This window comes from Lampris incognitus, chromosome 7 (assembly GCF_029633865.1).
Source record: "Lampris incognitus isolate fLamInc1 chromosome 7, fLamInc1.hap2, whole genome shotgun sequence".
NCBI classification, from domain to species: domain Eukaryota; kingdom Metazoa; phylum Chordata; class Actinopteri; order Lampriformes; family Lampridae; genus Lampris; species Lampris incognitus.
In genome coordinates this window covers 26,698,556-26,723,711 of record NC_079217.1, presented here as the reverse complement: position 1 = coordinate 26,723,711, position 25,156 = coordinate 26,698,556, and the positions used below count along the sequence as shown (strand labels likewise).

General features: G+C 40.6%; 3 protein-coding genes and 2 non-coding genes across 7 annotated transcripts; 2 read left to right on the top strand and 3 right to left on the bottom strand.

The window, feature by feature from the left end:
- The first annotated feature begins 4,302 nt into the window (after positions 1-4,302).
- On the top strand, positions 4,303-4,442 carry LOC130116225 (small nucleolar RNA SNORA15). The gene has a single exon (XR_008810571.1). It is a non-coding gene; the product is annotated as a small nucleolar RNA SNORA15 (small nucleolar RNA).
- A 409-nt stretch (positions 4,443-4,851) lies between these two features.
- On the top strand, positions 4,852-4,986 carry LOC130116226 (small nucleolar RNA SNORA15). Its single transcript, XR_008810572.1, has one exon. It is a non-coding gene; the product is annotated as a small nucleolar RNA SNORA15 (small nucleolar RNA).
- Positions 4,987-10,829: 5,843 nt separating this feature from the next.
- phkg1a (phosphorylase kinase, gamma 1a (muscle)) lies at positions 10,830-17,771 on the bottom strand. Its single transcript, XM_056283889.1, has 10 exons — positions 17,611-17,771; positions 16,228-16,358; positions 14,574-14,752; positions 14,180-14,234; positions 13,915-13,980; positions 13,508-13,671; positions 12,393-12,483; positions 11,737-11,890; positions 11,316-11,441; positions 10,830-11,113 (listed from the first exon to the last, which is right to left on the bottom strand). The coding sequence occupies exons 2-10, from the start codon at positions 16,308-16,310 to the stop codon at positions 10,847-10,849; spliced, it is 1,185 nt and encodes a 394-aa protein (XP_056139864.1). The 5' UTR covers positions 16,311-16,358; positions 17,611-17,771; the 3' UTR covers positions 10,830-10,846.
- Positions 17,772-18,069: 298 nt separating this feature from the next.
- Positions 18,070-20,794, bottom strand: chchd2 (coiled-coil-helix-coiled-coil-helix domain containing 2). The gene is made up of 4 exons (XM_056283900.1): positions 20,650-20,794; positions 19,649-19,934; positions 19,006-19,192; positions 18,070-18,506 (listed from the first exon to the last, which is right to left on the bottom strand). The coding sequence occupies exons 1-4, from the start codon at positions 20,697-20,699 to the stop codon at positions 18,496-18,498; spliced, it is 534 nt and encodes a 177-aa protein (XP_056139875.1). The 5' UTR covers positions 20,700-20,794; the 3' UTR covers positions 18,070-18,495.
- A 746-nt stretch (positions 20,795-21,540) lies between these two features.
- im:7138535 (uncharacterized protein LOC797998 homolog) lies at positions 21,541-24,378 on the bottom strand. 3 transcript variants are annotated; one of them, XM_056283891.1, is made up of 8 exons: positions 24,235-24,378; positions 23,914-24,023; positions 23,345-23,464; positions 22,902-23,167; positions 22,733-22,813; positions 22,530-22,646; positions 22,109-22,255; positions 21,541-22,008 (listed from the first exon to the last, which is right to left on the bottom strand). In XM_056283891.1, the coding sequence occupies exons 1-8, from the start codon at positions 24,276-24,278 to the stop codon at positions 21,841-21,843; spliced, it is 1,053 nt and encodes a 350-aa protein (XP_056139866.1). In that variant the 5' UTR covers positions 24,279-24,378; the 3' UTR covers positions 21,541-21,840. The 3 variants fall into 3 exon arrangements, with proteins under 3 accessions (XP_056139866.1, XP_056139867.1, XP_056139868.1); XM_056283892.1 differs by lacking the exon at positions 23,914-24,023 and having other exon boundaries at positions 24,235-24,372; XM_056283893.1 differs by lacking the exon at positions 21,541-22,008 and having other exon boundaries at positions 22,125-22,257; positions 22,531-22,646.
- Positions 24,379-25,156: the final 778 nt, after the last annotated feature.

Genomic DNA, 25,156 nt, shown 5'->3' with positions numbered 1-25,156 from the left:
CCGCTGCTTCAGCATGGAAGCGCTGGTCTACACGACGACTCCGATTAAACTACAAAGCGGCTTTCGCACTAAATACAAGGGTGTCCGTAACGTAACATAGGACTTCAAACTGACAGTGAAAATGTGAGTAGCCAACAGCTTCAGGAGGTTTCAGTTGGCTGTTAGCCAATTTTCCTATCCGCTCGGTTTTAATAGTCGAAGCGTGCAGAACGTCTACTTTCCCCATGTAAAGTCAAGTCAGTTTTATTTGTATAGGCCAGGGGTGGTTAACCATGTGCCATGGAGAGCCATGTGTATGCATGTTTTCATTCCAGCCGGACTCCACTGATTAGCAACCCTTCAACCAAAGAGGAAGAATGTATCAGCGAAATCACCCGGTGTGGAGTCGGGTTGGAATGAAAACCTGCATACACGTGGCTCTCCGTGGCACATGGTTAGCCACCGCTGGTATAGGCTAACCCAATATCACAAATTACAAATTTGCCTCAAGGGGCATTGAACAGTCTGTAGATTTTCTGAAATATCTTACTATGGCCTATTTGTATAAAACCCATCCTCATAATCCCCGGTTTGCCGGCTTTCAGGCCGAGTGTACACGAGGAACCGTATAGGGCAGACATTTTGGGCCCTCCCAATGCTTCAGACTCAAATCTCCCACTTTCATTACAAAGTATCATAAAACCATGTTGTAACCGCATGATCTGGTTTTGGGTTGACTGTCAAATTTAATAAACTGCTTGCCTTCCTTTCCTGACTTCAACCTGGCCCCTGTTTTGTCAGACGTAACGACGTGTACTTGTTGTAAACTGTGTTCAGCTAAACATCCTAAACCTTGGTCCAGAGGGCCTTTTTCTAGAAACGGGGCGAATTTTGTTTGCAAAACCTTTTGAGTTGAACTCTAAATGGCTTTTCCTTGAAGGGTTGTCTCTGGTGCTGCTGGCTTAAAGCTAAGCAAAATTACCATGTCTTGTGGCATGTACATGTGTAAGAGTTTTTTATGATGTTCTCACAAAACACTCATCTGCTTTTTTTTGTCTGTGAATGTTCTCATTCATCCAGGTCATGACCATTGAATAATGAAGTCGAAACTAACACCCCTCCGATGGCGACGGGCGTGGCTGGACATCGGAGTACAGGAGAGCCACGCAAATCAATAGCTCCGATAACGACGGGCGCGGCCAAACATCGGTACACAGAAGAGCCACACATATCTATGGCTCTGTTAGCGGCGGGCGGTGGTAAACATCGGGACACAAAGAGCCATGGACATCTATAGCTCTGACAACGACTCCAAGAGGATAAACATCAGACAGCAAACCATTACATCAAAGTTGTAAGTTACAGGTTTACTCACTTTGTACATTTCTGTGTCGAAATGGCAATTTTAGCATCCAACCGCAATTTATTTGATTCGTATGGTCAAAATTGTCCCATCTGTTCTTTCCCCGTCAGATTACAGACTTGGTGTTGGTGCCCCGATGTCTGCATATAGGGCTGGGCAATATGAATTCAAATCAGTATCACGATTATTTCAAACTTTTACCTCGATTACGATTAATAAACGACTATTTATTTTATATGCTTTTTTTTCACTGCCCTCATAGTTCTCTGACAAGGTCTGTACTGTAAACATGCTGAACTACTGGGATATTTTTTTCTAATGAAGCATATCTTATGTTTATGATTTTTAAATAATTTAAGGAAACACACAGATGAACATTTCACCTCAGTGTGGATGAATGATGATAGGTAACTCACCTACTTCATGTAAGTGAATACAAGTTGAAATGATTGATCCGATTTAAAAAAAAAAAGTTTTCAGTCAGTTTGTTAACTGAGAGTTTGTAGTTAAAAAGACGGAACACCATTTTATTCTGCGTAGTCAACATTGTATGTCTGAGGAGAATGGAATGAAAAAAGATGAGTTCTAAAATCTTTATTCCAGTGAGGTAAACGGCTGAAGAGAAGGAGAAGCTGGTGGATGCCAGGAGAAATTTCATTTAAAATGTTGCTGCTCATCGCTGCTTTCAACTACCTACACTACCGTTCAAAAGTTTGGGATCACCCAAACAATTTTGTGTTTTCCATGAAAAGTCACATTTATTCACCACCATATGTTGTGAAATGAATAGAAAATAGAGTCAAGACATTGACAAGGTTAGAAATAATGATTTGTATTTGAAATAAGTTTTTTTTTACATCAAACTTTGCTTTCGTCAAAGAATCCTCCATTTGCAGCAATTACAGCATTGCAGACCTTTGGCATTCTAGCTGTTAATTTGTTGAGGTAATCTGGAGAAATTGCACCCCACGCTTCCAGAAGCAGCTCCCACAAGTTGGATTGGTTGGATGGGCACTTCTTGCGTACCATACGGTCAAGCTGCTCCCACAACAGCTCAATGGGGTTCAGATCTGGTGACTGTGCTGGCCACTCCATTACCGATAGAATACCAGCTGCCTGCTTCTGCTCTAAATAGTTCTTGCACAATTTGGAGGTGTGTTTAGGGTCATTGTCCTGTTGTAGGATGAAATTGGCTCCAATCAAGCGCTGTCCACTGGGTATGGCATGGCGTTGCAAAATGGAGTGATAGCCTTCCTTATTCAGAATCCCTTTTACCCTGTACAAATCTCCCACCTTACCAGCACCAACGCAACCCCAGACCATCACATTACCTCCACCATGCTTAACAGATGGCGTCAGGCATTCTTCCAGCATCTTTTCATTTGTTCTGCGTCTCACAAACGTTCTTCTTTGTGATCCAAACACCTCAAACTTGGATTCATCCGTCCACAACACTTTTTTCCAGTCTTCCTCTGTCCAATGTCTGTGTTCTTTTGCCCATCTTAATCTTTTTCTTTTATTGGTCAGTCTCAGATATGGCTTTTTCTTTGCCACTCTGCCCTGAAGCCCAGAATCCCGTAGCCGCCTCTTCACTGTAGATGACACTGGTGTTTTGCGGGTACTATTTAATGAAGATGCCAGTTGGGGACCTGTGAGGCGTCTGTTTCTCAAACTAGAGACTCTAATGTACTTATCTTCTTGCTCAGTTGTGCAACACGGCCTCCCACTTCTTTTTCTACTCTGGTTAGAGCCTGTTTGTGCTGTCCTCTGAAGGGAGTAGTACACACCGGTGTAGGAAATCTTCAATTTCTTAGCAATTTCTCGCATGGAATAGCCTTCATTTCTAAGAACAAGAATAGACTGTCGAGTTTCAGATGAAAGTTCTCTTTTTCTGGCCATTTTGAGCGTTTAATTGACCCCACAAATGTGATGCTCCAGAAACTGAATCTGCTCAAAGGAAGGTCAGTTTTGTAGCTTCTGTAACGAGCTAAACTGTTTTCAGATGTGTGAACATGATTGCACAAGGGTTTTCTAATCATCAATTAGCCTTCTGAGCCAATGAGCAAACACATTGTACCATTAGAACACTGGAGTGATAGTTGCTTGAAATGGGCCTCTATACACCTATGTAGATATTGCACCAAAAACCAGACATTTGCAGCTAGAATAGTCATTTACCACATTAGCAATGTATAGAGTGTATTTGTTTAAAGTTAAGACTAGTTTAAAGTTATCTTCATTGAAAAGTACAGTGCTTTTCCTTCAAAAATATGGACATTTCAATGTGATCCCAAACTTTTGAACGGTAGTGTATGTCCTGGACCAATTTTAATGTGTTGCTATATTCAGTTTAACAACTTTAATGAATTCAATTTTGATGTCATTTGTAATTGCATTGCAATGATGAAATAATTTGTGTGTGTGTGAATTAATTTTAAAGCGCTTTGAGTGGCTGTTGCAGCTAGAAAAGCGCTATAAAAATAGAACTTGATTGATTCATTTAGAACAAAAGGCAAAAATATGCCCAAATTAATGATAATTGACTAGCTTGACTCGCAAATGGATTTTTTAACTTTGTGATTCAAACTTTGTTGTGATCTCTTAAGATTACATTTGCATGGAATGCAAGTCAGTGCTTGTATGAAGGCAACTTCACACAAGCTTCACACATTCATATAACTTCATCCAGCAAACATTTCCATACTTGCAAATATTTAGCCACTCTAAGTAATGCAGATTTATACAGCCAAACCAACAAATCTGTTGAGCTCATGCAGAGTGCCTTGGTTTCTGTCACTGTGCCAATGTGTGCTCTTGACTTGGACTAGAGAATTGATTCATATTCTCTAAATGCCTCAGTCAAAGAGGGCATTGTTGCTTTGTCAGGGCAAAGAGGAAGAACATGGAGTAGTAACCAATGTTAAGATGCAAACTGAGCAAGGTGCTTGACTTCGTTGGATGCATGGCTGAATTCTGTTTTACTCTGTCAGTAGTAAATGCAGTCAGACACCATGCTAAAGGATTTCTTTCACTTATGAACTCAATCAAAGGAGATGAGTGCTGTTCTGTGCATTATTCTTCTGTCAGAGTGAATACAACAAAATATTGGGGCTTTACTGTGGGTTCTCTTGTCGTCTTCCGTGGTGGCATTGCCATAAGCTGAGTCAGTGACCTCCACCTGACTTCCTGGAACATGCCAGTGTTGTTTAGGAGCACACCCTGGAAAAGAAATACTGTACAATATAGATCTGATATCTTCTCAAAGGTCCCACCTCCATAATAGCCTGTAACTAAAATGCCATGAAATAAACTGTAAAGATCTTTTTTTCCTCTTTTCCAGGGTAAAGATATAAAAGGGTGGTAATCTGTAATCAGTTCGGAGGGCCCATCAAACACACATTGACCCAAACTGAAGAAGCTGTGAGGGACGACCTTGAGGCGGTCAAAACCCCCTCCGAAGACGGTATGCCATTACAACAAAAACTTTTTTTAAGTGTTAAAGTGCCAAAGCATGGAAGAATTCTGTCTCACCATGTCTGTGGTGGAGACAGTCAGACACCATGCAAAAGCTTTCTCTCACTTCTACCAATAACTGGATGAATGCTGCCCTGTGCTTCATCCACCCTTGTGAATTGAGGACAACAGTATGATGTGCTTATAAAATTTACTCGGGATGCTTCATGAATACAAATTTGACTTAAAAGATTGGGATGTTGTCTTGTTTTTAGGTGGTGTGGTGGCTGGAGCAGGAGTATTTAAGGTGGCAGTGGCAGATGCCCCATTGAAGCACAAACCAGACTGTCTGTAGAAAGAAGTACTAGTAGAATTACTCCTCAGGCAAAATGGGCCGAAAAAGAGATTTGACTGACTCTGAAAAGTCAAAAATTGTAAAAAAAAATCTTTCAGAGGGATGCAGCATGCTTGAAATTGCAAAGATATTGGGTCGTGATCACAGAACTATCAAACGTTTTGTTGCAAAAAATCAACAGGGTCGAAAGAAACGTGTTGAGAAAAAAAGACGCAAATTAACTGCCAAAGATTTACGAAAAATCAAGCGTGAAGCTAGTAGGAACCCATTGTCCTCCAGTGCTGGCATATTCCAGAACTGTAACCTACCTGGAGTACCCAGAAGTACAAGGTGTTCAGTGCTCAGAGACATGGCCAAGGTAAGGAAGGCTGAAATCCGACCACCATTGAACGAGACACATATGAAACGTCAAGACTGGGTCAAGAAATACCTGAAGACAGATTTTTCAAAGGTTTTATGGACTGGTGAAATGAGAGTGACTCTTGACGGACCAGATGGCTGGGTCCGTGGCTGGATTAGTAATGGGCACAAAGCTCCACTTCGATTCAGACGCCAGCAAGGTGGAGGTGGGGTTCTGGTATGGGCTGGTATCATTAAAGATGAGCTAGTTGGACCTTTTCGGGTTGAAGATGGACTTAAAATCAACTCCCGGAACTACTGCCAGTTTTTAGAGGACACTTTCTTCAAGCAGTGGTACAGAAAAAAGCCTGCATCTTTCAAGAAGACCATGATTTTCATGCAGGACAATGCTCCATCACATGCATCAAAGTACTCCACTGCATGGCTTGCCATTAAAGGCCTTAAAGATGACAGGAAAATTACATGGCCCCCTTCCTCACCTGACTTAAACCCTATTGAGAACTTGTGGGCTCTTCTTAAACGGGAGATTTACCATGAAGGAAAACAGTACACCTCTCTGAACAGTGTCTGGGAAGCTGTGGTTGCTGCTGCACAAAAAGTTGATTGTCAACAGATAAAGAAATTGACAGACTCCATGGATGGAAGGCTTGTGACGGTTATTGAAAAGAAGGGTGGCTATATTGGTCACTTTTTTTTTTTTTTTTGTGGAAATGTGAGAAATGTTTATTTGTAAATTTTCAGTTGTTTGTTCATCAGTTTCACTTTAACAGATGAAAATAAACAAGTGAGATGGGAAAATATTCATTTTTCATTTAGTTGCCTAATAATTCTGCGCACCAATATTTGCCAAATGATTGTGCCCACTGAGATATTCTCTTAAGAAAGACAAAACCTGACTTTTACTTTCTTAAATATTCAGGTTTGAGCTTTATTAACATTTCTGATTGAGCGAGAACGCTGTAGTTTTTAAAAAATAAACTTAATCATCAAAAATGCAACTTGCCAAATAATTTTGCACGCCGTGTATAGTTCACACACGCATTCAATACTTTACACCTATGGCACAGTTGAACCAGCAGGGTTGCAATGATGGCATACTTATTAACTGAAAGTGTTGATATATTTGTACAGAAATGTTGATTTTTATCAAAGACATGTCTTTTATTGAAATGAAACCATATATGTCAGTTTTTCTTTCAAACATAACTGCATTTATTCTCAAGCCACCTTTGTATTTGTAACATTTGATAAGATTGTACCTAACTCGTGTAATTGTTTTTTTATTCTCAATAATTTGCATGCATGTAAGTTAATTCAATTCAATTCAAAACTTTATTGTAGACTCAGGGTCCATAACAGACAAAGACAAATCGGTAAAAGACAATCCCTAGACAATACACAGAGTAAACACAATAAATTACATAAATGGATCAAGTCAGTGTGTTGAAAGAAGGCAGCTATACCAGTGGTCCCACAGCCGGGATTGGTAGCGTGTGGCACTGAATCTTATATTAGTCAAACTGTTGATTACATTATCAGAGTCATTAAGCCGGCAAATAAATTTCTACATAAGATTTCTTAGAAGAGCCTGAAAGGTACCGACTCCTGCAGCCACAAACATTTCACTTGCACTACACCATCTAGGTCTTTTCAGCAGTATTCTCATGGCATCATAAGCCACTCGAAGCTTCTGTAAGCTTGCTTTTTTATAGTTTGACCACAGGTGTGCAGTATAGAGTGTTGTACAATATGCTCTGAACAGAGACATCGTCACACTAACTGAACACATACCAAACTTGCATGACAGAGTGTTTGCTTGTGCATGCATCATGCGGCATTGCCTATAAATATCGTCTGTCATTTGTTCAGTCATATAGTGCCCAAGATATTTCACCTTATTACATACCACAAGATTATTATCAGGATTATTATTAGACAATTTAAAATCAGGACATTTTAGATGATTGACCTCTTTGGTTCTGCAGATCATGACAACACTCTTACTAGCATTGTATTTGATATCATGCTGCACACCATACACAGAACATATATCAAGGAGCTGCTGGAGACCGGCGCTACAGGGACTAAGAATGACAAGGTCATCTGCATACATAATATGGTTCACCAAGGTATTGCCAGTCATGCACCCAGTGTTACAGGCTTTCAGCTGCTTGGACAAATCAATATATAAATTGTAGAGAGCCGGAGACAGAATTCCCCCTTGTCTGACACCATTGCCAACCCCAAATGGGGCTGAAACACTATTACCCCATTTCACTTGCATAGTCTGGTGGGCATACCAATAAGCCAGAATTCTCACAATGTATTTAGGCACCCCTCTTTGACTCAATTTAACAAACAACTTTCTATGATTAACACGATCAAAAGCTTTAGAAGCATCAATAAAACACATAAGAACCGATGAGTTTTGACCTCTGTATTTGTTTACAATTTCCTTTAAGGCATATATACTGAAGTCAATGCCATGTCTAGCTTTAAAACCAAACTGGTTATCTGCGGAGTTGATAAATTCATGCACTCTATCCAGCAGTCTTCTTTCTAGGACTTTTGACAGTATGCTGGCTAGAGCTATAGGCCTGTAGTTCTCTAGACTGCATACTTTACCAGCTTTGTCCTTAATGATTGGCACTAACAGTACAGACAACACTGAATCTGGTAACAAGCCATGGACGATAAAGCCAGTAAAACAGATAGCAAGGAGAGGAGCTAACCTCGGACTGGCATATTTAAGGGGTTCAGCAGTAATGTTATCTAAGCCACTTGCCTTGTTAACAGATAGCTTGTTTATAGCTTGGTACACCTCGTGTGACATGATCACCATTGAATCATCACTCTCAATATTGCCCACCTTATACAGATCACTGTGGACACAATTGAATAAGGTACTATAATGCTGTTGCCATAACTCAGCAATATTGTCTGTACCGGAGGTACCATCAACTGCATGGTAGAGATGTTTTATAGTTGTTGAGAGCTCTTTCCAAAAATTAGCAGGATCATTTCTTAGCAGCTTCTTAGCCATGGAATCTGCCCTCATGGCTTGCTCATTTTTACAGATGAAGCGAATGGCGTACTTGTATCTTACATTAGTGAGCTTCTTGTGTTCAAGCTCAGGCCCTTGTCTGGGTTTGCCTGCCATAGCCCATGTTTTAAAGGCTTCACGTGCTTCTTCATGATATCCAGCTACATACTTGTTCCAACTAGACCTGCTGTTATGTGTCTTATTTTTATACTTGTAGTAGGGCTTACTACCTTCATACAGAGCACTAACAGTATCATCATACATGCAGCAGAGATCTCTCATATGCCTCATATCCTTACAATTAATGTCTCTGCACATAACTGCGCTCTAAGCAGATGTATATTACCCAAGGTTTCATCTGTACAGGCATGATAGCCTAAGTCATCCTCCTTTGTAAGAGCTGACCAGTCCAACCTTTCTGCATTATCACTATCTCCATTACTAGACAGCACAGGCAGATGTTCAACATTTATAGCCATAGCAAGAGGTATGTGATCAGTAATTGAAGAGTGAGACTCAAAAGTTGAATTATAGCTTGCTTTTAATAAATAAATCCACTGGTAACTCGGTATACATTGTCACTTATTTCAAAACGGACTCATTCCCTTTGAAGCAGTCGGGAGAACCGTATGCATCCCAGAGTACAGTACATCCTACATAATGTCCAAACTGTCACACAGTACATATCTTAAACTCCATGCCATTTCAAGTATGTAGGGTTATTGCATTTTCTAGCAGCACTAAGAAATCTAAATACTAAACAAATTTTCTAGTCATCTTATTTCAAGTGCTACAGAACTCTTCCACAGTGTTTTGCTTCGGCTTTGAAGCCAAGATTCACAGTTCTGAAAAGCTTAAAGAGATACCTTCATGCTGTTTCGGAGCACATTTTTAACACGGGTGGTTTGAATTACAGTCGAAAGGTAGGTGCGGTTTTATGATTTCATAGCTATTGGCTACTGAAATTCAGGGCGGTCGTGTGGGTGTAGCTGGGTGGGCTTAACCGCTTGCCGTAGAAAAACGAGAAAATCACTGGTGACAGCCCCCTTCCTGCTCTGTCGTCACTTTACAACAACAAAAAATAGCGAGCGACGAGACCACCGACAGCAGCTTTGAGGAGGTGGAAGACGACTCCTCTTTCTCAGTGGAAGTTGACTACTCGCCTTACTAATGCTACACAGCCAATACAGCCGTATTCCTTCGAGCCAAAAGGGTGCGTCTCCGTTTTTATAGCGTCCCGCTACGGACACGCCCTCTATGCTAATTGAATTCGTGACGCGGCAAGTCGCCACATTTTTTTCGCCAATCGGATATATGATCTCGACCGCCGATATCTCTCGTCTGGCCATAAATGTGATTTTAGGGCTATCATTTGTCTCATCGACCACATCCACACTCCTTACATCGATTAACATCAGGAAAAGTCGGATTTTGATGCAAGTATCTCTTTAACGCTTAACAGGGGAGAAAATTATGTTCAAAAATGCTTAGAAATGTTCCACTTACACCTCCTTTGACGTCCTTGGTTCCATGACTATAATAAATGATTTAATCTACTAAATTCTTATTTTAAAACAGTTCACTGAAATTTCCCAAAGGTATTCAACCCTTGAATTTAATTTGAACTGCTGATTGCTAGGGATTGCAGATAAAACTCAGTAATTTTTGGCATCAAGATCAATATTTAAATCACCTCTGCCTGAAATTGATAAATGAAAATAATGTTGATGGGAAACTTATCAAGACCCAACTTAACTTTAAGGTAGACATAATCTTTGTATTTTTTAAGAGATGAACATAGCTCCATAACTTCAGAAACAGATAGGTTCCATGAAAATTAATGGATTATAATTAAATAGATGCTTGATCTATATAGGCACCTACTGTGAATAAATAATGATCCCATCAGGTCATGGGGAACACTAGACTATCAGGGTCCTGATTTTAAATGCATGAGCTATAATTTCTTAAATGACCTTTCCCTCTTCCAACTGTTCCACATTTTTGCAAATGACTTGGACAGGAGGAAAGTAAACTATGGCACCAGCTACCACTACATGTTTCAGTCCTGTGGAAAAGACTGACTGCTACATTCAAAATCCATACCTTTGTGCAAGGTGTACATGAATATGCCACCTTACTTTAAATTTTTTTTTAAAAAAGATGAACCGAGCCTTGAGGGAGTTGGTTGTATTTCACCAGTCCTTTCCCTTTGTGTAACTGGGAAGGGCCCAAAAATCCACACAGTACAGGATTGGGGATATCCTCCCCCTGTCCTGAGGAAAAAGTGGTATTACCATGTGTGGAGAGGTGACTCCTCTGCTTCTGCAGCCAGTGAGATCAGGATGGCCTTGGGAGTATTCTCGAACAGGGCTGCCCTGTTCTGGGTTTGGCCTTTCTTCACCCAGTGACCATATATCTTGAAAGCGCAGGCGTCGATGAGCTTGCGGATGGGTTTGACCGCGTAAGGGTCGCTCTTGATCACCTCCTTGGTTACAGGCTTAGCACGACGGTAGTTGCAGTAGATGCGCATTGTGGCAAGCACCGTCATGCAAATGACCTGGTAACAAGAGAGTCGACAAAGTGTTTGTTTATAATAAGTGGAAACAGCACAGTGAAGACATATATCCTCTTAGTATGCTTGCAGAGATGTAATGTTCAATTCATGTTTGCCTCAAACTCAAGAGTCCCCTGTGATTAAGAATGCCCTACAACTGCACTCAGCTTTTAGACTCTAGGTCCCTTGGACCTTTATACCTTACCTTGAAGCGCCTGTATGGGCTGAATTGTCGCACTTCAGCTACCACATACTGTGAGAAGAAGGGGTGGTTGAGGGCATCATCAGCAGTGTAGCGTTTTTTAGGGTCCACCACCAGCAGCCGCGAGATCTGAGGGCACCCCCATAAAGCATGTGTTAGACCCCATACTTCATTTGCCCACTCAGTTCTTGTGCATATCAACACAGATCATAGTTGCATAGCAAATAAATGCTTTGCAGCTCAAACAGCATACATTTTTAACTAATATTTTGTCATTGGTCATATTAATTCAATCAGTCAGTGTGAGAAATAAGGTTAGGGTTTCAATTTCAGTGGAGGGAGCCAATCTAAAATGACGGATTGGGACTTTTCCCATCAATGATCATTTAGAAAGATAGCATAGCAGATAGCTGTAATAGCCTACCAGGTCTTTCACAGTGTCCGAGCAGTCCGCCCAATCTGGAGAAGAGAAATCATACTGCCCTGCCAGGATCATACGTAGCATCAGCATCTGTTTCCTATGCCAGAAAGGAGGAGAGCCAGCCAGCAAGGTGTACATGATCACCCCTGAACTCCACCTGTCGGGACGATCCAGCCGCAAATGATGATTACACGCTTTGTAAACAGGATGTCTATAGTTAACCATGCAATAACTAGAAAATATGCTTGCAGGTCATCTAAAACATAATTTAAGATTTAACCCTATGCATTAGTATTTTTGAGATAATTAAAACCATCAAAGCAGAGAAAAACAGAAACAATAGTAATGCATTCAAAAGTTTCACGTACAGTCTAACTCGCACTGGAAAATTGTAATTGTGTTCATCAAATATGAAATCAACCAAAACTTTAAACAGTTGATAGAAAACATCATCACATCATTGCTGTAGATTGCGTGCGACATTGTTGGTTAATTGCTTCTTCTTTTTTTAAATCCATAATTTTTCTTTCTGTTACTGTTGGACTTAAGTCTTTAAATTGGTCACATTTAATGTCAAAGACTTCCAATCAAAGTCAGATCTTGTAAATTATCTCCTGTCCTCCCCGGTGGGTTGTCGTCATTTGTATCTGGAGACTCACATGTCCACAGCGGTACCATATCCTGCGTGGTCGGGATTCATGGAGCACTCAATGATCTCAGGGGCCAAGTAACCAGGAGTCCCACACACCTCTGGATTCAAGAAAAATCACAGTACAGTAAAACAAATAAGGAAGATGTGAGCAAGAGAAGGATCAAGCTTGAAGGCCATAGGGATCGTGACCTGTAAATTATATTGCAAACTGATGCCCCTGTTCACACTCACCTTTTAAAACATCTTGAACTGATACTTTAAGGTGAAATCTTTGTATATCGTTCACCTCAGTACATAGTATGCAAGTATTAATTCTGATAACAACCTTCAATCAATTTTTAATTTGTTAACCGTGCTGTATGGTTGCAACAAATGGCAATATGGAACACATGTGGAAGAGTAACACTTTCAATTAGATCTCCCATAGGTCTGAAAGGGAAAAACTTGGTGGAAGTAACGCATGGTAAATTGCATTTCAGTAAGTCGGCGTATATCAACTGATGATGAATAATTTTTCTCAGACTTGTATATCCTAGTCCTTCCTCTGAAAGATCCGCGTGGTCACCACCAGTGCAGCAAATAGATCTACGAGTGTCCTGTTGCATGTGAGCTAACGGAGGGGTGAGTGAGGTACAACCAGACCCTGGGGAGGCTTGAACTTATAAGGCTGTTATTCTGCAGAAGAGTGGAGGCAAGAATCTAAACATGTGGGTTGACTTCATTTGATGTGTTTTTTTTGTTGTTTTGTTTTGGGGTTTTTTAAATTCTTATTGGTAAACTGTCCCTTAGGACAGAATACAAGGAAGGCCTCTACAGAAACTTTGCCCTTCTGCTTTGCAGTCAACCCTATCAGCATGGATGCTAAGAGTGGTTAGAGAGCACTGTATTGCCATTCAAACCGTTAACATGGGAAACATGTGCATGATCTGTGTGCATCTGATCAATGCAGGATCAGCGATTTGGGACAACTCCAAAGCAGACTGTGTTACCGTCTCTTGGTGTAAAGGAGCCTTTTGTCATTACTTTTAAAATTGATATTAAAATGTTTGTCTTAAAAACAACCCAAGTGCATGCTTTCATTAGCGGTTAATGTTGGGTTCTCACACTCGAGTTGTCACTGACCGTTGAGCTGCTGTCCTTGATCGAGCTGCACAGAAAATCCAAAGTCAGTGAGTTTGATGTTCATCTCATCATCCAAAAGGATGTTTTCAGGCTTCAGATCTCTGTGGACGATGTTCTGGTTGTGGAGGAATCGGACCACCTCCAGCAGGGCACGCATGATCTTCCTGTAGCCACCAACCACACAAGTTATATTGTACGTCAATACGCCTTTTCCTCACGCTGTCTCAGTTCATGTGTAAAAATGCAAGGTATTCATAAACAAAGAAGCATTTTATATAAGAAAACCAAATGTCATTGTTGAATATTAGATATTAATTGGACCACATGCTTCCCATTACTTTCATCATCACGTCAATCGACTTTCAGAATTAATGGTGAAGTAAAATGCTTATTTCAGTAATTCTGACCTGGTTTCTTTCTCACTCAAGGTAACCTTTTCAGTGAGGTAGTCAAAAAGCTCTCCCTTCTTCATCCTGGGGGAAAATGAAAACAATCTTCTGAACAAGTCTTCCAGACTTCACTAAGCTGTCACAATAGCAGGGAAGAGTAGAAACAGGTTTTCTGCTCAGTATCCATGCAGTCATTGCAGCCTCATTTCATTTATCTAGAGCATTTCAGTGTGTAATAATTCAGAGTCAAACAAGAAAAAAAAATCTATGGTTTGAAACTTACAGGTCAAAAACCAGGAAGAAGAAGGCCTTGGACTCATAGCAGTCTTTGAGCTGTACTAAAAAGATGGTAGAGGTCTTTGAAGAAGGCATTTTACATCCACAAGTCGAAAGCATCTTTTCTTTTTCATGCAAAACGTAGGGTCAGTGTATATGTGGAGGACTACATAGAGCAAAAGCCAAACCCATTCACCTGAATATGTAACCAACTGTCTTTCTCAGCAGGTCAGTGGGACATGGCAAGTACACTGTTTCATGTAGGCTATCCGATGCTGTCCATGTTCAGTAGATCAACTCCATTTCTGAGACTATTTGGTGTACGCTTCTCATCGATTTTCCAATGTATACACTATTTCGTGTGAAACCTCTTCCAAGCTCTTTCTTCAATGTGTACTTACTGATATTGTCTTGTCCGCAGACTTTCTTAAGGATGTCAATCTCCTTGACCGTAGCTTCTCTGATCTCCTCGATTTCCGGCGGTGTCATCTTGTCTGAGGGGGTGATGTCGATGACCTTCACTGCGTAATCCTGAGCGGTCCGCTTGTTAATACAGCGACGCACCACGCTGCTAACTCCCCTGAGGGGGGAAGAGGACAGAACACATCAGACCCTCGCATCCGACACGCTCTCCTTTGCTTATTCAACACACTCTCATTTGCTTATTCTTAGTCTGTGTTTGTTCAGCCGGACACAAAGGTCAAATGTTTGTAATGTTTCAACCTGAAGATTATTGCTTTTTTTTTTCAAACTGTGCATCCACTGACCTATACTCAATCTCATGGTTAGATTCAATGCTCTACACTGTGACAAAGTGAGAAGCTTTAGCTACAAGATGATGCTTATGCCAATAGCCAATTTGATTAACATTCAACAACCTCTTGTTGAATGGGAAGATCATAGCATAAAGTATAAAAATAAATTCCCCCCATTATAGCTACACACATGTGAGGTTTCTCCTTACATCTGCTGTATGCCAGAAATTAATATTGGCATTTTTAAAGTGACAAAACCAAGTGTTGTGCTCACTCTCAAACTATTGACGTGTAGGCTCATTTTAAGGTTTGGGTCTTCTTTTATGCAGGATGCTGTAGCTGAGAGTGTTTTTGTGTGGAAGGCTACTGGGCTAACTGACCCGGTATGAACAGCAGTGTAATGTGTCATCTGGACTAATGGTTTACTTATTCATACACACCTATGGCTGTTTGTCTTGTCTTGCACACAGCCCACCCAGGGCACATAAACATAATCTCTAGGAACATAAATAATCTGCATCCAAAATGTGAAAATTTGATCACATTGATATTGTCTCTCCATTTCCTGTGTTGAATTTCATTTCTAAGGATAAATCAGAGGCTGTGCCTCCAATAGTCAGCCACTGAATGGTATGGGTGACTTGCATACAGAGGACACATTGACTTGTCTTTTCCTCTGCAATTTGGGAGGCTGTGTGAGGCCACGTGAGGAATAGTGGCAGGGGGAACCAAATGTCCTCATCCAGTAATTTAATGACCTGCATGTAGGAATGGGAGTGAAATTACATAATCCGTTAACATGCTGACCAATCACAGGGCAGCCAACACTTCACACTAAACCTTTGTCCAAAACAAGCTGAACCAAATGAATGCAGCCTTCCCAAATACCGGTTACTTACGTAACAGCACCTCCCACTACAAACGGCTGAGAATAACAATGAGGAGGTTCCACGGCTGCTGACATTTTTCGTGAACTTCAAAACAAGTTCAACCCATTCAGCAGATTTCTATGTAGCCCAGACTCATCATATTCAGTGACATAGAAACTCTAAATCAGTACAGTGATATGCTCTGTTATAATGTATTCTTGTTCAGATTGGCAAACACTGGCAAATGGCATGCCAGTCAGCAAACGTACTACTACTACTACTACTACTACTTCCATTACTACTACTAATAATAGTAATGATAATATTACACATGAACTTCTAAAGCCTAAAGAGCAGGTATGTTTTTCAAGTAAAAACCTGACTAATAGTGTGTGAAGTATGTTATCTGCCTTGATGTTGTTGGAACATACCTTCCCAGAACCTCCTTGGGATCATATTTTTCATAAAACTCCTGGGCTCCCACCCAGTCAGGGATCTCCTCTTCTTTCGTCATGTTGGCGTGACAGGATGACCAAGACACCAGAGCAACTCTACAAGACAGCTGACAACATGTTGAAATCGAATGCATAGAAGAAGCAGTGTGTTTACTGATATAACAGTGCTTTGGCTGTTATGATAAAATGTCAGCCGTACACAACCTAATGAATCATCTGGTAAATCCATAAGTATTGTACTGAAAAACAGAGCAGCCCATTATTCATTCACTATTTCTTTCAGAGGCCTCATACTCTGGAATATATATATATTTGTTTGTTTGTTTGCTTATTTATTTATTTTCTACTTTATTAATCCCCATGGGGAAATTCTTTCTCTGCATTTAAACCCATCCTAGCTGTGTCAGTAGGAGCAGTAGGCTGCCACCTTCATGCAGCGCCAGGGACCAACTCCAGTTCTTCTTTCCATTGCCTCGGCCAGGGGCACAGACAGGAGTATTATTAACCCTAACATGTTTGTCTTTTTGATGGTGGAGGAAACCGGAGCACGGGGAGCACATGCAAACTTCCACACAGAGGACGACTTGGGATGATCCCCAAGGTTGGACAGCCCGGGGTTCGAAACCAGGACCTTCTTTACTGTGAGGCAACAGCGCTAACCCACTCGCCCACCATGCCGCCCTAATATCAAATATCAGCCATGTATTTTTTTTTAGAGACGATGCCTCTGGCAGTTCTGAATGACGTTTCACCCCCCCCCCCACCCCACCCCACCCCAGGCTCTCGTTCTAGAGCGAAACCGGTAAATTAAAATCGTCATAGTTGGAGCAAATTGAATAAATGAATGTGATAAAACGAATAGAAGTGTTAGGTTATTGTACTGTCAATGTACTGCCGGACCAACAGGAAAACCAAATAGATAGGTAGTTAAGGAAAAATAGACCAGGATAGACAGGCAGGCAGATAGATAGATAGATAGATAGATAGATAGATAGATAGATAGATAGATAGATAGATAGATAGATAGATAGATAGATAGATAGACCAGGTTGAACTTGATGTTAATATAACACGCCGCCAGTGAGTCAGGTGTACGAGTGGTGCAGCAAACAAAACCCATGTGAGGACACTTTGTTTTGGACCTTTGAGAATTTAATTTTCTCCACTAATTTACTCTGACTGCGATGCGCGAAACTGGCAAATGCGAATCGTTAAACGTACGAATCTGTCGTGCATGCACTACCCACAGCACTCCGACGCGCTCCCTTCTCTCCCGCTTATCCCTTTGACCTTTCGCAAGCGGCCGCGCCAAACCCCGAGTCCTCCGGTCTAGCGCGTCTTGCGAGACAAACAACTCACCGATTCAGATCATAGTCAGTCCCCGGTCTGAAGGCAAGTCATCTCTGATCCGGCTTCAATATGAGGACAAATATCGATCAAGAACAAAACGCGCACCTTTCTGTCAACGCAAGTTTTCACCGCAGCTCGTGGCAGGCGACCATCGCAAAGGGCGAGCTCTAATGTCAGATGCCAAAAATACATTGGCGCTTCCACCAGCCGTCCGCATAATATTCAACATGACATGACACACTAGGGCTCATGTTCACCCCCATCTAAAGAAAATGCCTCCCCAGTTTTCATCAACACCGCCTCTGAAAACCTGACTAACCAGAACTAATTCATGTTTACTGGTTCACACGGGACGTGACAATTCAGTTTTTGTTTTATTTTGTCACTATACATGAACAGACGCGTACATACATGAACATGTGCAGAGGAGTAAAACCCGGTGACTGATCAGAAATAAGAAAAGCTCCGTTTGTATTTTATGACTCAATTGCTTTATTGGAACACCCTGCTGGTTATGGGCGTTTATTTATTTCACAGACATTATGCATATGAGGGAGATTGGTGGGTTAGGTTATTACAGCTCACTTGAAGATAAATGTGGATGAATATTTAAATTCAAATTCAAATACAACAAGTTCAATTAAAGTCAAGCACTTGAAACTGATCAAACATATTCAGGAAAACTAGTCAAATTAAAGCAAAATACATGAAAATAAACATTATTTATAAGGATGATTACAAGTTCTGCAGAGTTCTCCTAAGAAAAAAGCAGGTACTACTGCTGATTGATGATTATGACAAACACTCATCTGTCACAATGAAGCAAGTTTATTGATTTCCTGTGGATTTCATCTTTAGGAGTCTGCTAGATGTCCATCAGTTTTTGCTCAAGTTTCACGATAGTCCTGTAGAGGGAACAGACGTTGAGGTACATCATCTTGCCATCATGATACTTTCATATACTGAACCCCCCGAATGTCTTGCTTTCCTCTTCAACCCATACGCAGCCCCACCCAATTGCCAAAGTATTACAACAGTTAGTGTTTGTGACTGTACCAAATCCAAGCAGTGTGGGAAATTGTTTGGCTATGACGATCATATGACAAAGCATTTATGGATGCCATAATTAAGTTGTATTAGCTGAAGTAAACAAAATTAAAATGATATAAAATAAGTGGAAAAAGTAGTATAACAAAATGATTTCTTAAAAAGTGTTCAAATTAGTGATTTGTATGAAAATACTCACACCACAAAGAACTTATATGATAGAAACTTAATTTAAGTTCCCCACAGCCTGTTCCACACACACCTACGCTGCACGAGACATTATTAACCGAATCCCAAATTAACCAAACAGGTTTTAAGTGATACTAACACACAAACACAAGCACACATTATCCTTACCGTTGGCAAATTTGCACTGTTTGAGCACCTCACTGAAGCCTTCACAGAGCTTCAAGTCGCTCTGGGTCTGGGCGCACTCAATGAACTGCTTGAGTTCATAGGAACAAGCCTGCTGCTGGGGTGCAACCTCCTGCTGGTACATGGACTGTGGCTGCTGAGGGTACATGGGCTGTGTCTGGTAGGGCTCCTGACCAACACAAGGGAAATGCTTAAAGACCACTCACATCAAGCTAAAGAATGGCCACACACTGTCTAATCTGCCTATTTCACAAATTTCAATTTGAGGACTTTTCGGGATGAAAATTTCACTGTTGACTGTGAAAGAAACGCCAATATAAAGATCATGACAATCTAATGTTTATAAATCAATAACAAATTACATTAAATAAAGTGTAACAATAAAGTTAGTTAGTACATTGTGTTGTTGACATCTTTCATTAAAGCCTGACATGGGATGATGGCATCGTCCATATGGATTATATGCTGTCACCCTTTTCTCCTTTCCAGTGTTTTTCATGGCTATTTTCATCTTTATCAATAATGTTTCATTGACAACCTTCCCAATATATTCCAGACAGGAAACTCATGATGTGACCTTACACTACACCAATCCCATTACTGACTAATGCCCGAATTTTGCTACCTGGTAGGTTACGTCAGGCCTGGCAGCCTCTGACTGTCCTCCACCTCCACCTCCACCTCCAGACAAGGAATGGGCGATAGTGTGCCCAACTGCTGAGCCTACTGCCACCCCGGCAGCTGTAGTGGCCATCTGGGCAAACATACCCGGCTGCCTGGGTGCTGCAGCTGGGGCAGCCATGGCAGAGGGAGGTGCCTGGGTTGGAGCCGGGGCATAAGAAGGAGGGGGTGCCGCCCTGGCCATAGGTGGTGCCGCCCTGGCCATCGGTGGTGGGGATGGTGGAGCACGTCTGTAAAGATACATAGGTTTATAAGTTTAATTTCATCACAGGTATCAGATGAAAATACCTGCTATAATGGGAAACGTTTATAATAGCCAAGAGTTTGGTTACTACCAGCTGGTATAAATCATCATAGGTCTATTGACTAATAAGATTAACATTAGATAAAAAGTTAAATTGCGTCCTGAGTAAATTTATTCTGTAAACATAGATGACATTCAGGTTTGTTTCACTTCAATACCTGATTATGGACTCAAACGTAGGCCTGGTGCCAGGTAAATCAGATTAAAGTCACACTTCAGGACCTTTAGAATTACAAGTTACCTTTCTTGACAGGTTTGGCATATTTACTCTATGATACGTAGGTTGTAGAATTGTTTGTTATATTCAAACGATTAACTTCCAGTTTAACATTTTCCCCTGGCTGTCTTTCCTGTCGAGCCCACATCAAAATCAAGTTCAAGACTGACTCGTTGTAAGCATAGTTTTTATAATCTTAAGCAACTTTAAACTAGTGCCTTTACCGAAAGCTAAGCACCCATAGCATCCCATCATTGCACAGACCAGATATAGCCCCAGATTACCCCGGATAACCTCTGGTAAGAGCTAGCAAGCACACGGTTAACGTCGCATTCAAAAGCTAGCTAGCTAACGGTAGCACACTCGCTTATACTAGGAAAAATCAGAAACGAAGCAGTTCTCCCCTTTCAACATTAGACGTTACCTTGCCGGAGCTGGCATCCTAGATGTCCGGCTTCTGCTCCCTCTCGGCATTTTTAAATATAAGTTACAACAGCAAGTACAAGATCTCTGTTAGGAAACTGCGCTAATGCTGTCGACCTTCAGTCAGTCCGGAACTTTCCACGTGTTACATGATTTGTTTCACGGGCAACTTCCGGTATAACACGAAAAGTTACCCCCCCCTCCCCTCCCCTCCCCAGTAATTCCGCGATATTTAATAAACAAAAATACAAGAATTCTTGCATTGCATTTATTACTTGTTTTTATTTAATGGAAAAATGCTTGATTGTAACTCACTACTTTCACAAAATATCTAATAGAGTCCATTTTAATTGTTCATTAAAACTGTAATTAACCATGAAGATGGTCGTTTTCAACTTTTTGGCAAATTTTTGGTTATACGTGGTAAACACATTGGTGTTTGACGATTCCAAATCAGAGATGCATTGGGAATGGAAGAGAATCCAGTACTTTTTGGACAGCACCTACCCTCAAAACAAAAACTAATACTGATTTTTACTATGGACACTACATTGACTATTAACTGAGTTTACTCTTAAATCCTGTGAAGTATGTGAAGACGGAGTCTTAAAAAACATCTGCGAAATGCCTTCCAAAGTCCACATAAGAGCCCCCCCCACACACACACACATTACATTTTGCAGTGGGATGGCAGTGACCCCTTCTATGTGAATTTTAGAAGGCATTATTGCAGTCTTTCGGCAAAACATGCGTGCATATTTGCAGGCTTAAAGAAAGTAAACGATAAGCTGCTACTACTACTGCTACTTTCAGCGGCTCTCGTTAGGGGGTCGCTAAAAAAAATTCAAATATTTTTTTTTAAAAAAGTGAATAAGAATCTTCAAAAATGAAATACTGTGTCTTTATTCAAATTAACATTTATTCAAATTAACATTTTATATGACTATATATTTTCAAATACACAAGTGGGGGGTGGCCAAACAACTTAAAAATAGTAATGCTTATTATTATAACTACATTTGCTATTAACTAAGATTTATACAAACAATTTACAAAAAATAATCTTCGAGGCTACAGCCTCAGTGACATTCAATGTCTCATCCCATGTTTAGCTTTGTAAACAGGCTCTAAATAAAAATAGTTCAATGATCAATCATAATCTTTTTATATAATTAAGCCAAATTAAATAACATTACTCTTTTTTCACTTTCTTTTTTCCTGAACTTTTCTGCCGTTGCTGATGGCATCCACTTCCTCGTCCTGATTGATTCCTTTGCCCTCTTCGACCTTCCCATAACGGCATAGGTGGTTCAATTTCCCCAGGACGTCCTCCTCTGTCTGGTACCGCACCTGTCAATATCTGTTGATACCACAGATGTAATACAATGGGCTCTTCATTCTGAACCATGGAAATTTCAGTTTAAAAAAATAAACTGAAAATAACTGTATATTGGCTATACCTTGTAGACAGCAGTGCTTGGTCCAGCTTTAACTGGCAAAATGCAAGACTGATCCTTCCTTGCAGCAAGCAGAAGAGATATGGACACTTGGGAAGGAAAGGCAAATGATGCGAGAGGAGGCACTGAGGCAAGAACTGCACTGTTTTTCTGTGGAAATCAGAAAGAGATAAGACACAAATCTGGAATCATTATAAAGCAATGTCTAATCTCGCTGATGGCCTCATTTGCTTATGGTGGTTATAAGGCATCAAAGTAATAGCTCTTAGGGCTCTTGGCATAGAGAATTGTCAAATGATCAAGAACAACAGGTGAAACATGAATTTATCTTATCAAATTAACCACTTCAGAAGCATGTTTCAAATATCAAGCATAAGCATTCAATAAGATGAATCATTTTAATGTACAGCTTGAACATTCTCACCTTTTTTTTTTCTCCCCAAGCAAATGAATGAAGGGTAACTTGAAAGCGTTTGATCATCATTTGCCGCCGACACTGATAATCCTCGAGCAGCATTTGGTTTATCTCATCAACCTGCCTCTAAGAAAAGGATGGCAAAGATGCTTCATGTTAGAAGTTGCCAAAGATGTGTGACAAACTGCAGGAGGTAATCCTGGTCAGCATACCCATTGTTTTGAATTAAGATGTGTGTTTAGAAGAGGCTCGACCATATCTCCACTTGGTAAAACAGCAAGCCTCGATTCCACCTGCATTAAACATAAGCAATAGTTTTAGCAGTTGTCAATGATTATAACTGCAGTTGTTTCATTAGCAAGTCTCTCTTATTGGTCTCACCTCATGCAACACATCTGCAAATTGAGCTGAGGCCTTCATGTCAAGGGTCTGAAGCAGTGATTTTAATTCTGCCTCCATTTCCATCCTTCTGGTGCTTTGGTCAAAAACCTCACCATCCTCATGTTGCTGGCAAAACTTGGTATAGTCATCTATGAGACCTTTCACTCTTTGCTCTTTTACAGATTCCTCTTCCATGGTCTTTTCCTCAGGATGCAATTCCTTGTACTTGAGTATGCATGCTGCTTGCAATTCTGATACAAGGAACTCTGAAAGATTAAAACACGATTGGAGAAAAATGTTTCATGGATTAAGTTTTAATTTAGCAAATAAGTGAAATAAAACAATGACCACAGATGCTATTCTGTATTGGCAATTCCCAGAAACTGCTACCCTTCATCACAGAACTCCAATGGAGCACCCACCTGACCCTTAGTATTTCTCACCAGTGACTTTGTTGAGGAGGGGAGGCCCCAGTGAATCTGAGGTCAGTATTGTGAGAGGACAGAGCATGTTCTCCAACAAAACTCTAAGATCACTCATCAACAAGACGTCCACTTTCCTGTCTGAAATAAGAAGAATATATAAATACAGTGTTTCAGTCCAGGAAACACTACAGGAAGTGGGGCTGGGGAATAATTCAGTATCACTGTTTATCATTATTCAGTGGTATTGCATCGGGATAAAATTCGGATACTGTCATATGTGGTACACAATTTTGTCTCAATAAATAACAACGAGAATCTGTTACTTAGCAATTTCTCACAAAATTAGGTATGAAATATCTGAGCGAGCATGGTGTGAAAACTAGTTTTGGTTAGATATTGTACTTCTATATTGTCAAACAGTTCAATGTGACGAACCCAAGTTAGATTCTTAAATATAGTACTTATGCATATGTAAGAAGATACCATGATATCTATATTCATATCGTTTAAAATTGCCAAAAGGTTGTCGTGATAATATTTTCCATTAACAGTAGAGCCTAGACTTTGTTTGCCACTGTTCGTCTAACCTCGTATTAAGTCCGGACAGACAGCCCACAGCTCCGCCGCTAACCAAGAGAGCAGCGGACAGGGAAGTTCATCGCATTTACACTCACTGACACATGTACTATTCGGGTACCTACATTAAATAACATAAAGTAAAAAATAGTTAGAGATGATTCCGATGATGGAATAGCACGTATCCATGCCAAAAGAAAAGACTGGACAAAATTAAACATTCAACAAGTATCGTTATAAATGGTATGCTATCGGGATGCAACTGATAACATTAGCCGAGTTGTTAGAAACGTTAGCTTGTTAGCTGGGACTTTATCCAAGTTAGAACCTACCCAAGAGCATTTATCGCGGACGTCACAGCTGCACTCCTTGCCATTGTCACATTGGCGGCAGCAATGGAAATAACGCCGATTTGTGATTAAAATAACCCTCCCCTAACTTGTGTGCAGCTAGGCTGCAGGATGTTTATAAAAACAGTGTCTTCTTCTTCTTCTTCTTCTTTTATATAGTGAGGCAACTGTCCAACAACGCTTTGCCTCCACCTACTTGAGAGAGGCGCAATACAGAATGAACGCTGAAATTAAATGAATGTCTGAAATGAAAACAAAGTTAGCTTTCGTTTTCTCTTTACCTCTTCATTTTACCTTTAATAAAAGAGCAACAGTAGGATGCATTTAAAATGAAAATGCAAAGCCAAAAGAGTGCACGTAAAGTCTGAAAAATCGCTTGTTGGTTTCGTATAGTAACATAGTTCACGCTTTTGTCCAGTAGATGTCACTCTAGTCGTTCATCAATATCATTAGTCACTGCCTCGCAAAAACTAGGGGAAAAACGCTCAGGTGATATCAATCAGGAGACATTAAATGTACTGTCTGTAGTGTTTACGAGTGTGTGTTTTTTTATGCACCCCAATCCTCAAAATGCAAATACGTGTATTGCCAAGCCACTAACAACTATCAGACCATGGTTAGGTGTTTATCCAGATGGAAATGGTCACTTTTATCATAGTCGATGACACAAATGGAGCAAATTATGGGTAGTCCTGGTGTTGCGTCGGGTGGAAGGCACACGTGTGGGACCCTGCTGCACTTTCGCCGCAAGAACTTTAATCAGCGTACTGTGACTTGAACTTGTACAATAGAGACAATAGCAGTAAGGTAAACAAAGCCTTGATGTACAGTGTCTCCATCTGCTGTGGCTCCATGTGAAAACAATAGCTTTGGCATGCGTTGGGATGCCGTATCTTTTAGTCCC

Bases quoted from the DNA above. Each gene is read 5' to 3' on its own strand.
- chchd2 (XM_056283900.1), bottom strand. From the start codon at position 20,699: ATGCCGAGAGGGAGCAGAAGCCGGACATCTAGGATGCCAGCTCCGGCA. The intron at 19,935-20,649 runs GTAACGTCTAAT...GTATCTTTACAG, and splicing joins AGGATGCCAGCTCCGGCAAG to ACGTGCTCCACCATCCCCAC. The intron at 19,193-19,648 runs GTAGCAAAATTC...TGTGTTGGTCAG, and splicing joins GGCCTGACGTAACCTACCAG to GAGCCCTACCAGACACAGCC.
- phkg1a (XM_056283889.1), bottom strand. From the start codon at position 16,310: ATGACGAAAGAAGAGGAGATCCCTGACTGGGTGGGAGCCCAGGAGTTT. The intron at 14,753-16,227 runs GTATGTTCCAAC...TTCCCCCCTCAG, and splicing joins CCCAAGGAGGTTCTGGGAAG to GGGAGTTAGCAGCGTGGTGC. The intron at 14,235-14,573 runs GTAAGTACACAT...CCATCTTTTTAG, and splicing joins CTGCGGACAAGACAATATCA to TACAGCTCAAAGACTGCTAT.
- im:7138535 (XM_056283891.1), bottom strand. From the start codon at position 24,278: ATGGCAAGGAGTGCAGCTGTGACGTCCGCGATAAATGCTCTTGG. The intron at 22,647-22,732 runs GTATGCTGACCA...TCCTTTTCTTAG, and splicing joins ATCTTAATTCAAAACAATGG to AGGCAGGTTGATGAGATAAA. The intron at 22,256-22,529 runs GTGAGAATGTTC...TGATTTCCACAG, and splicing joins CTTGGGGAGAAAAAAAAAAG to AAAAACAGTGCAGTTCTTGC.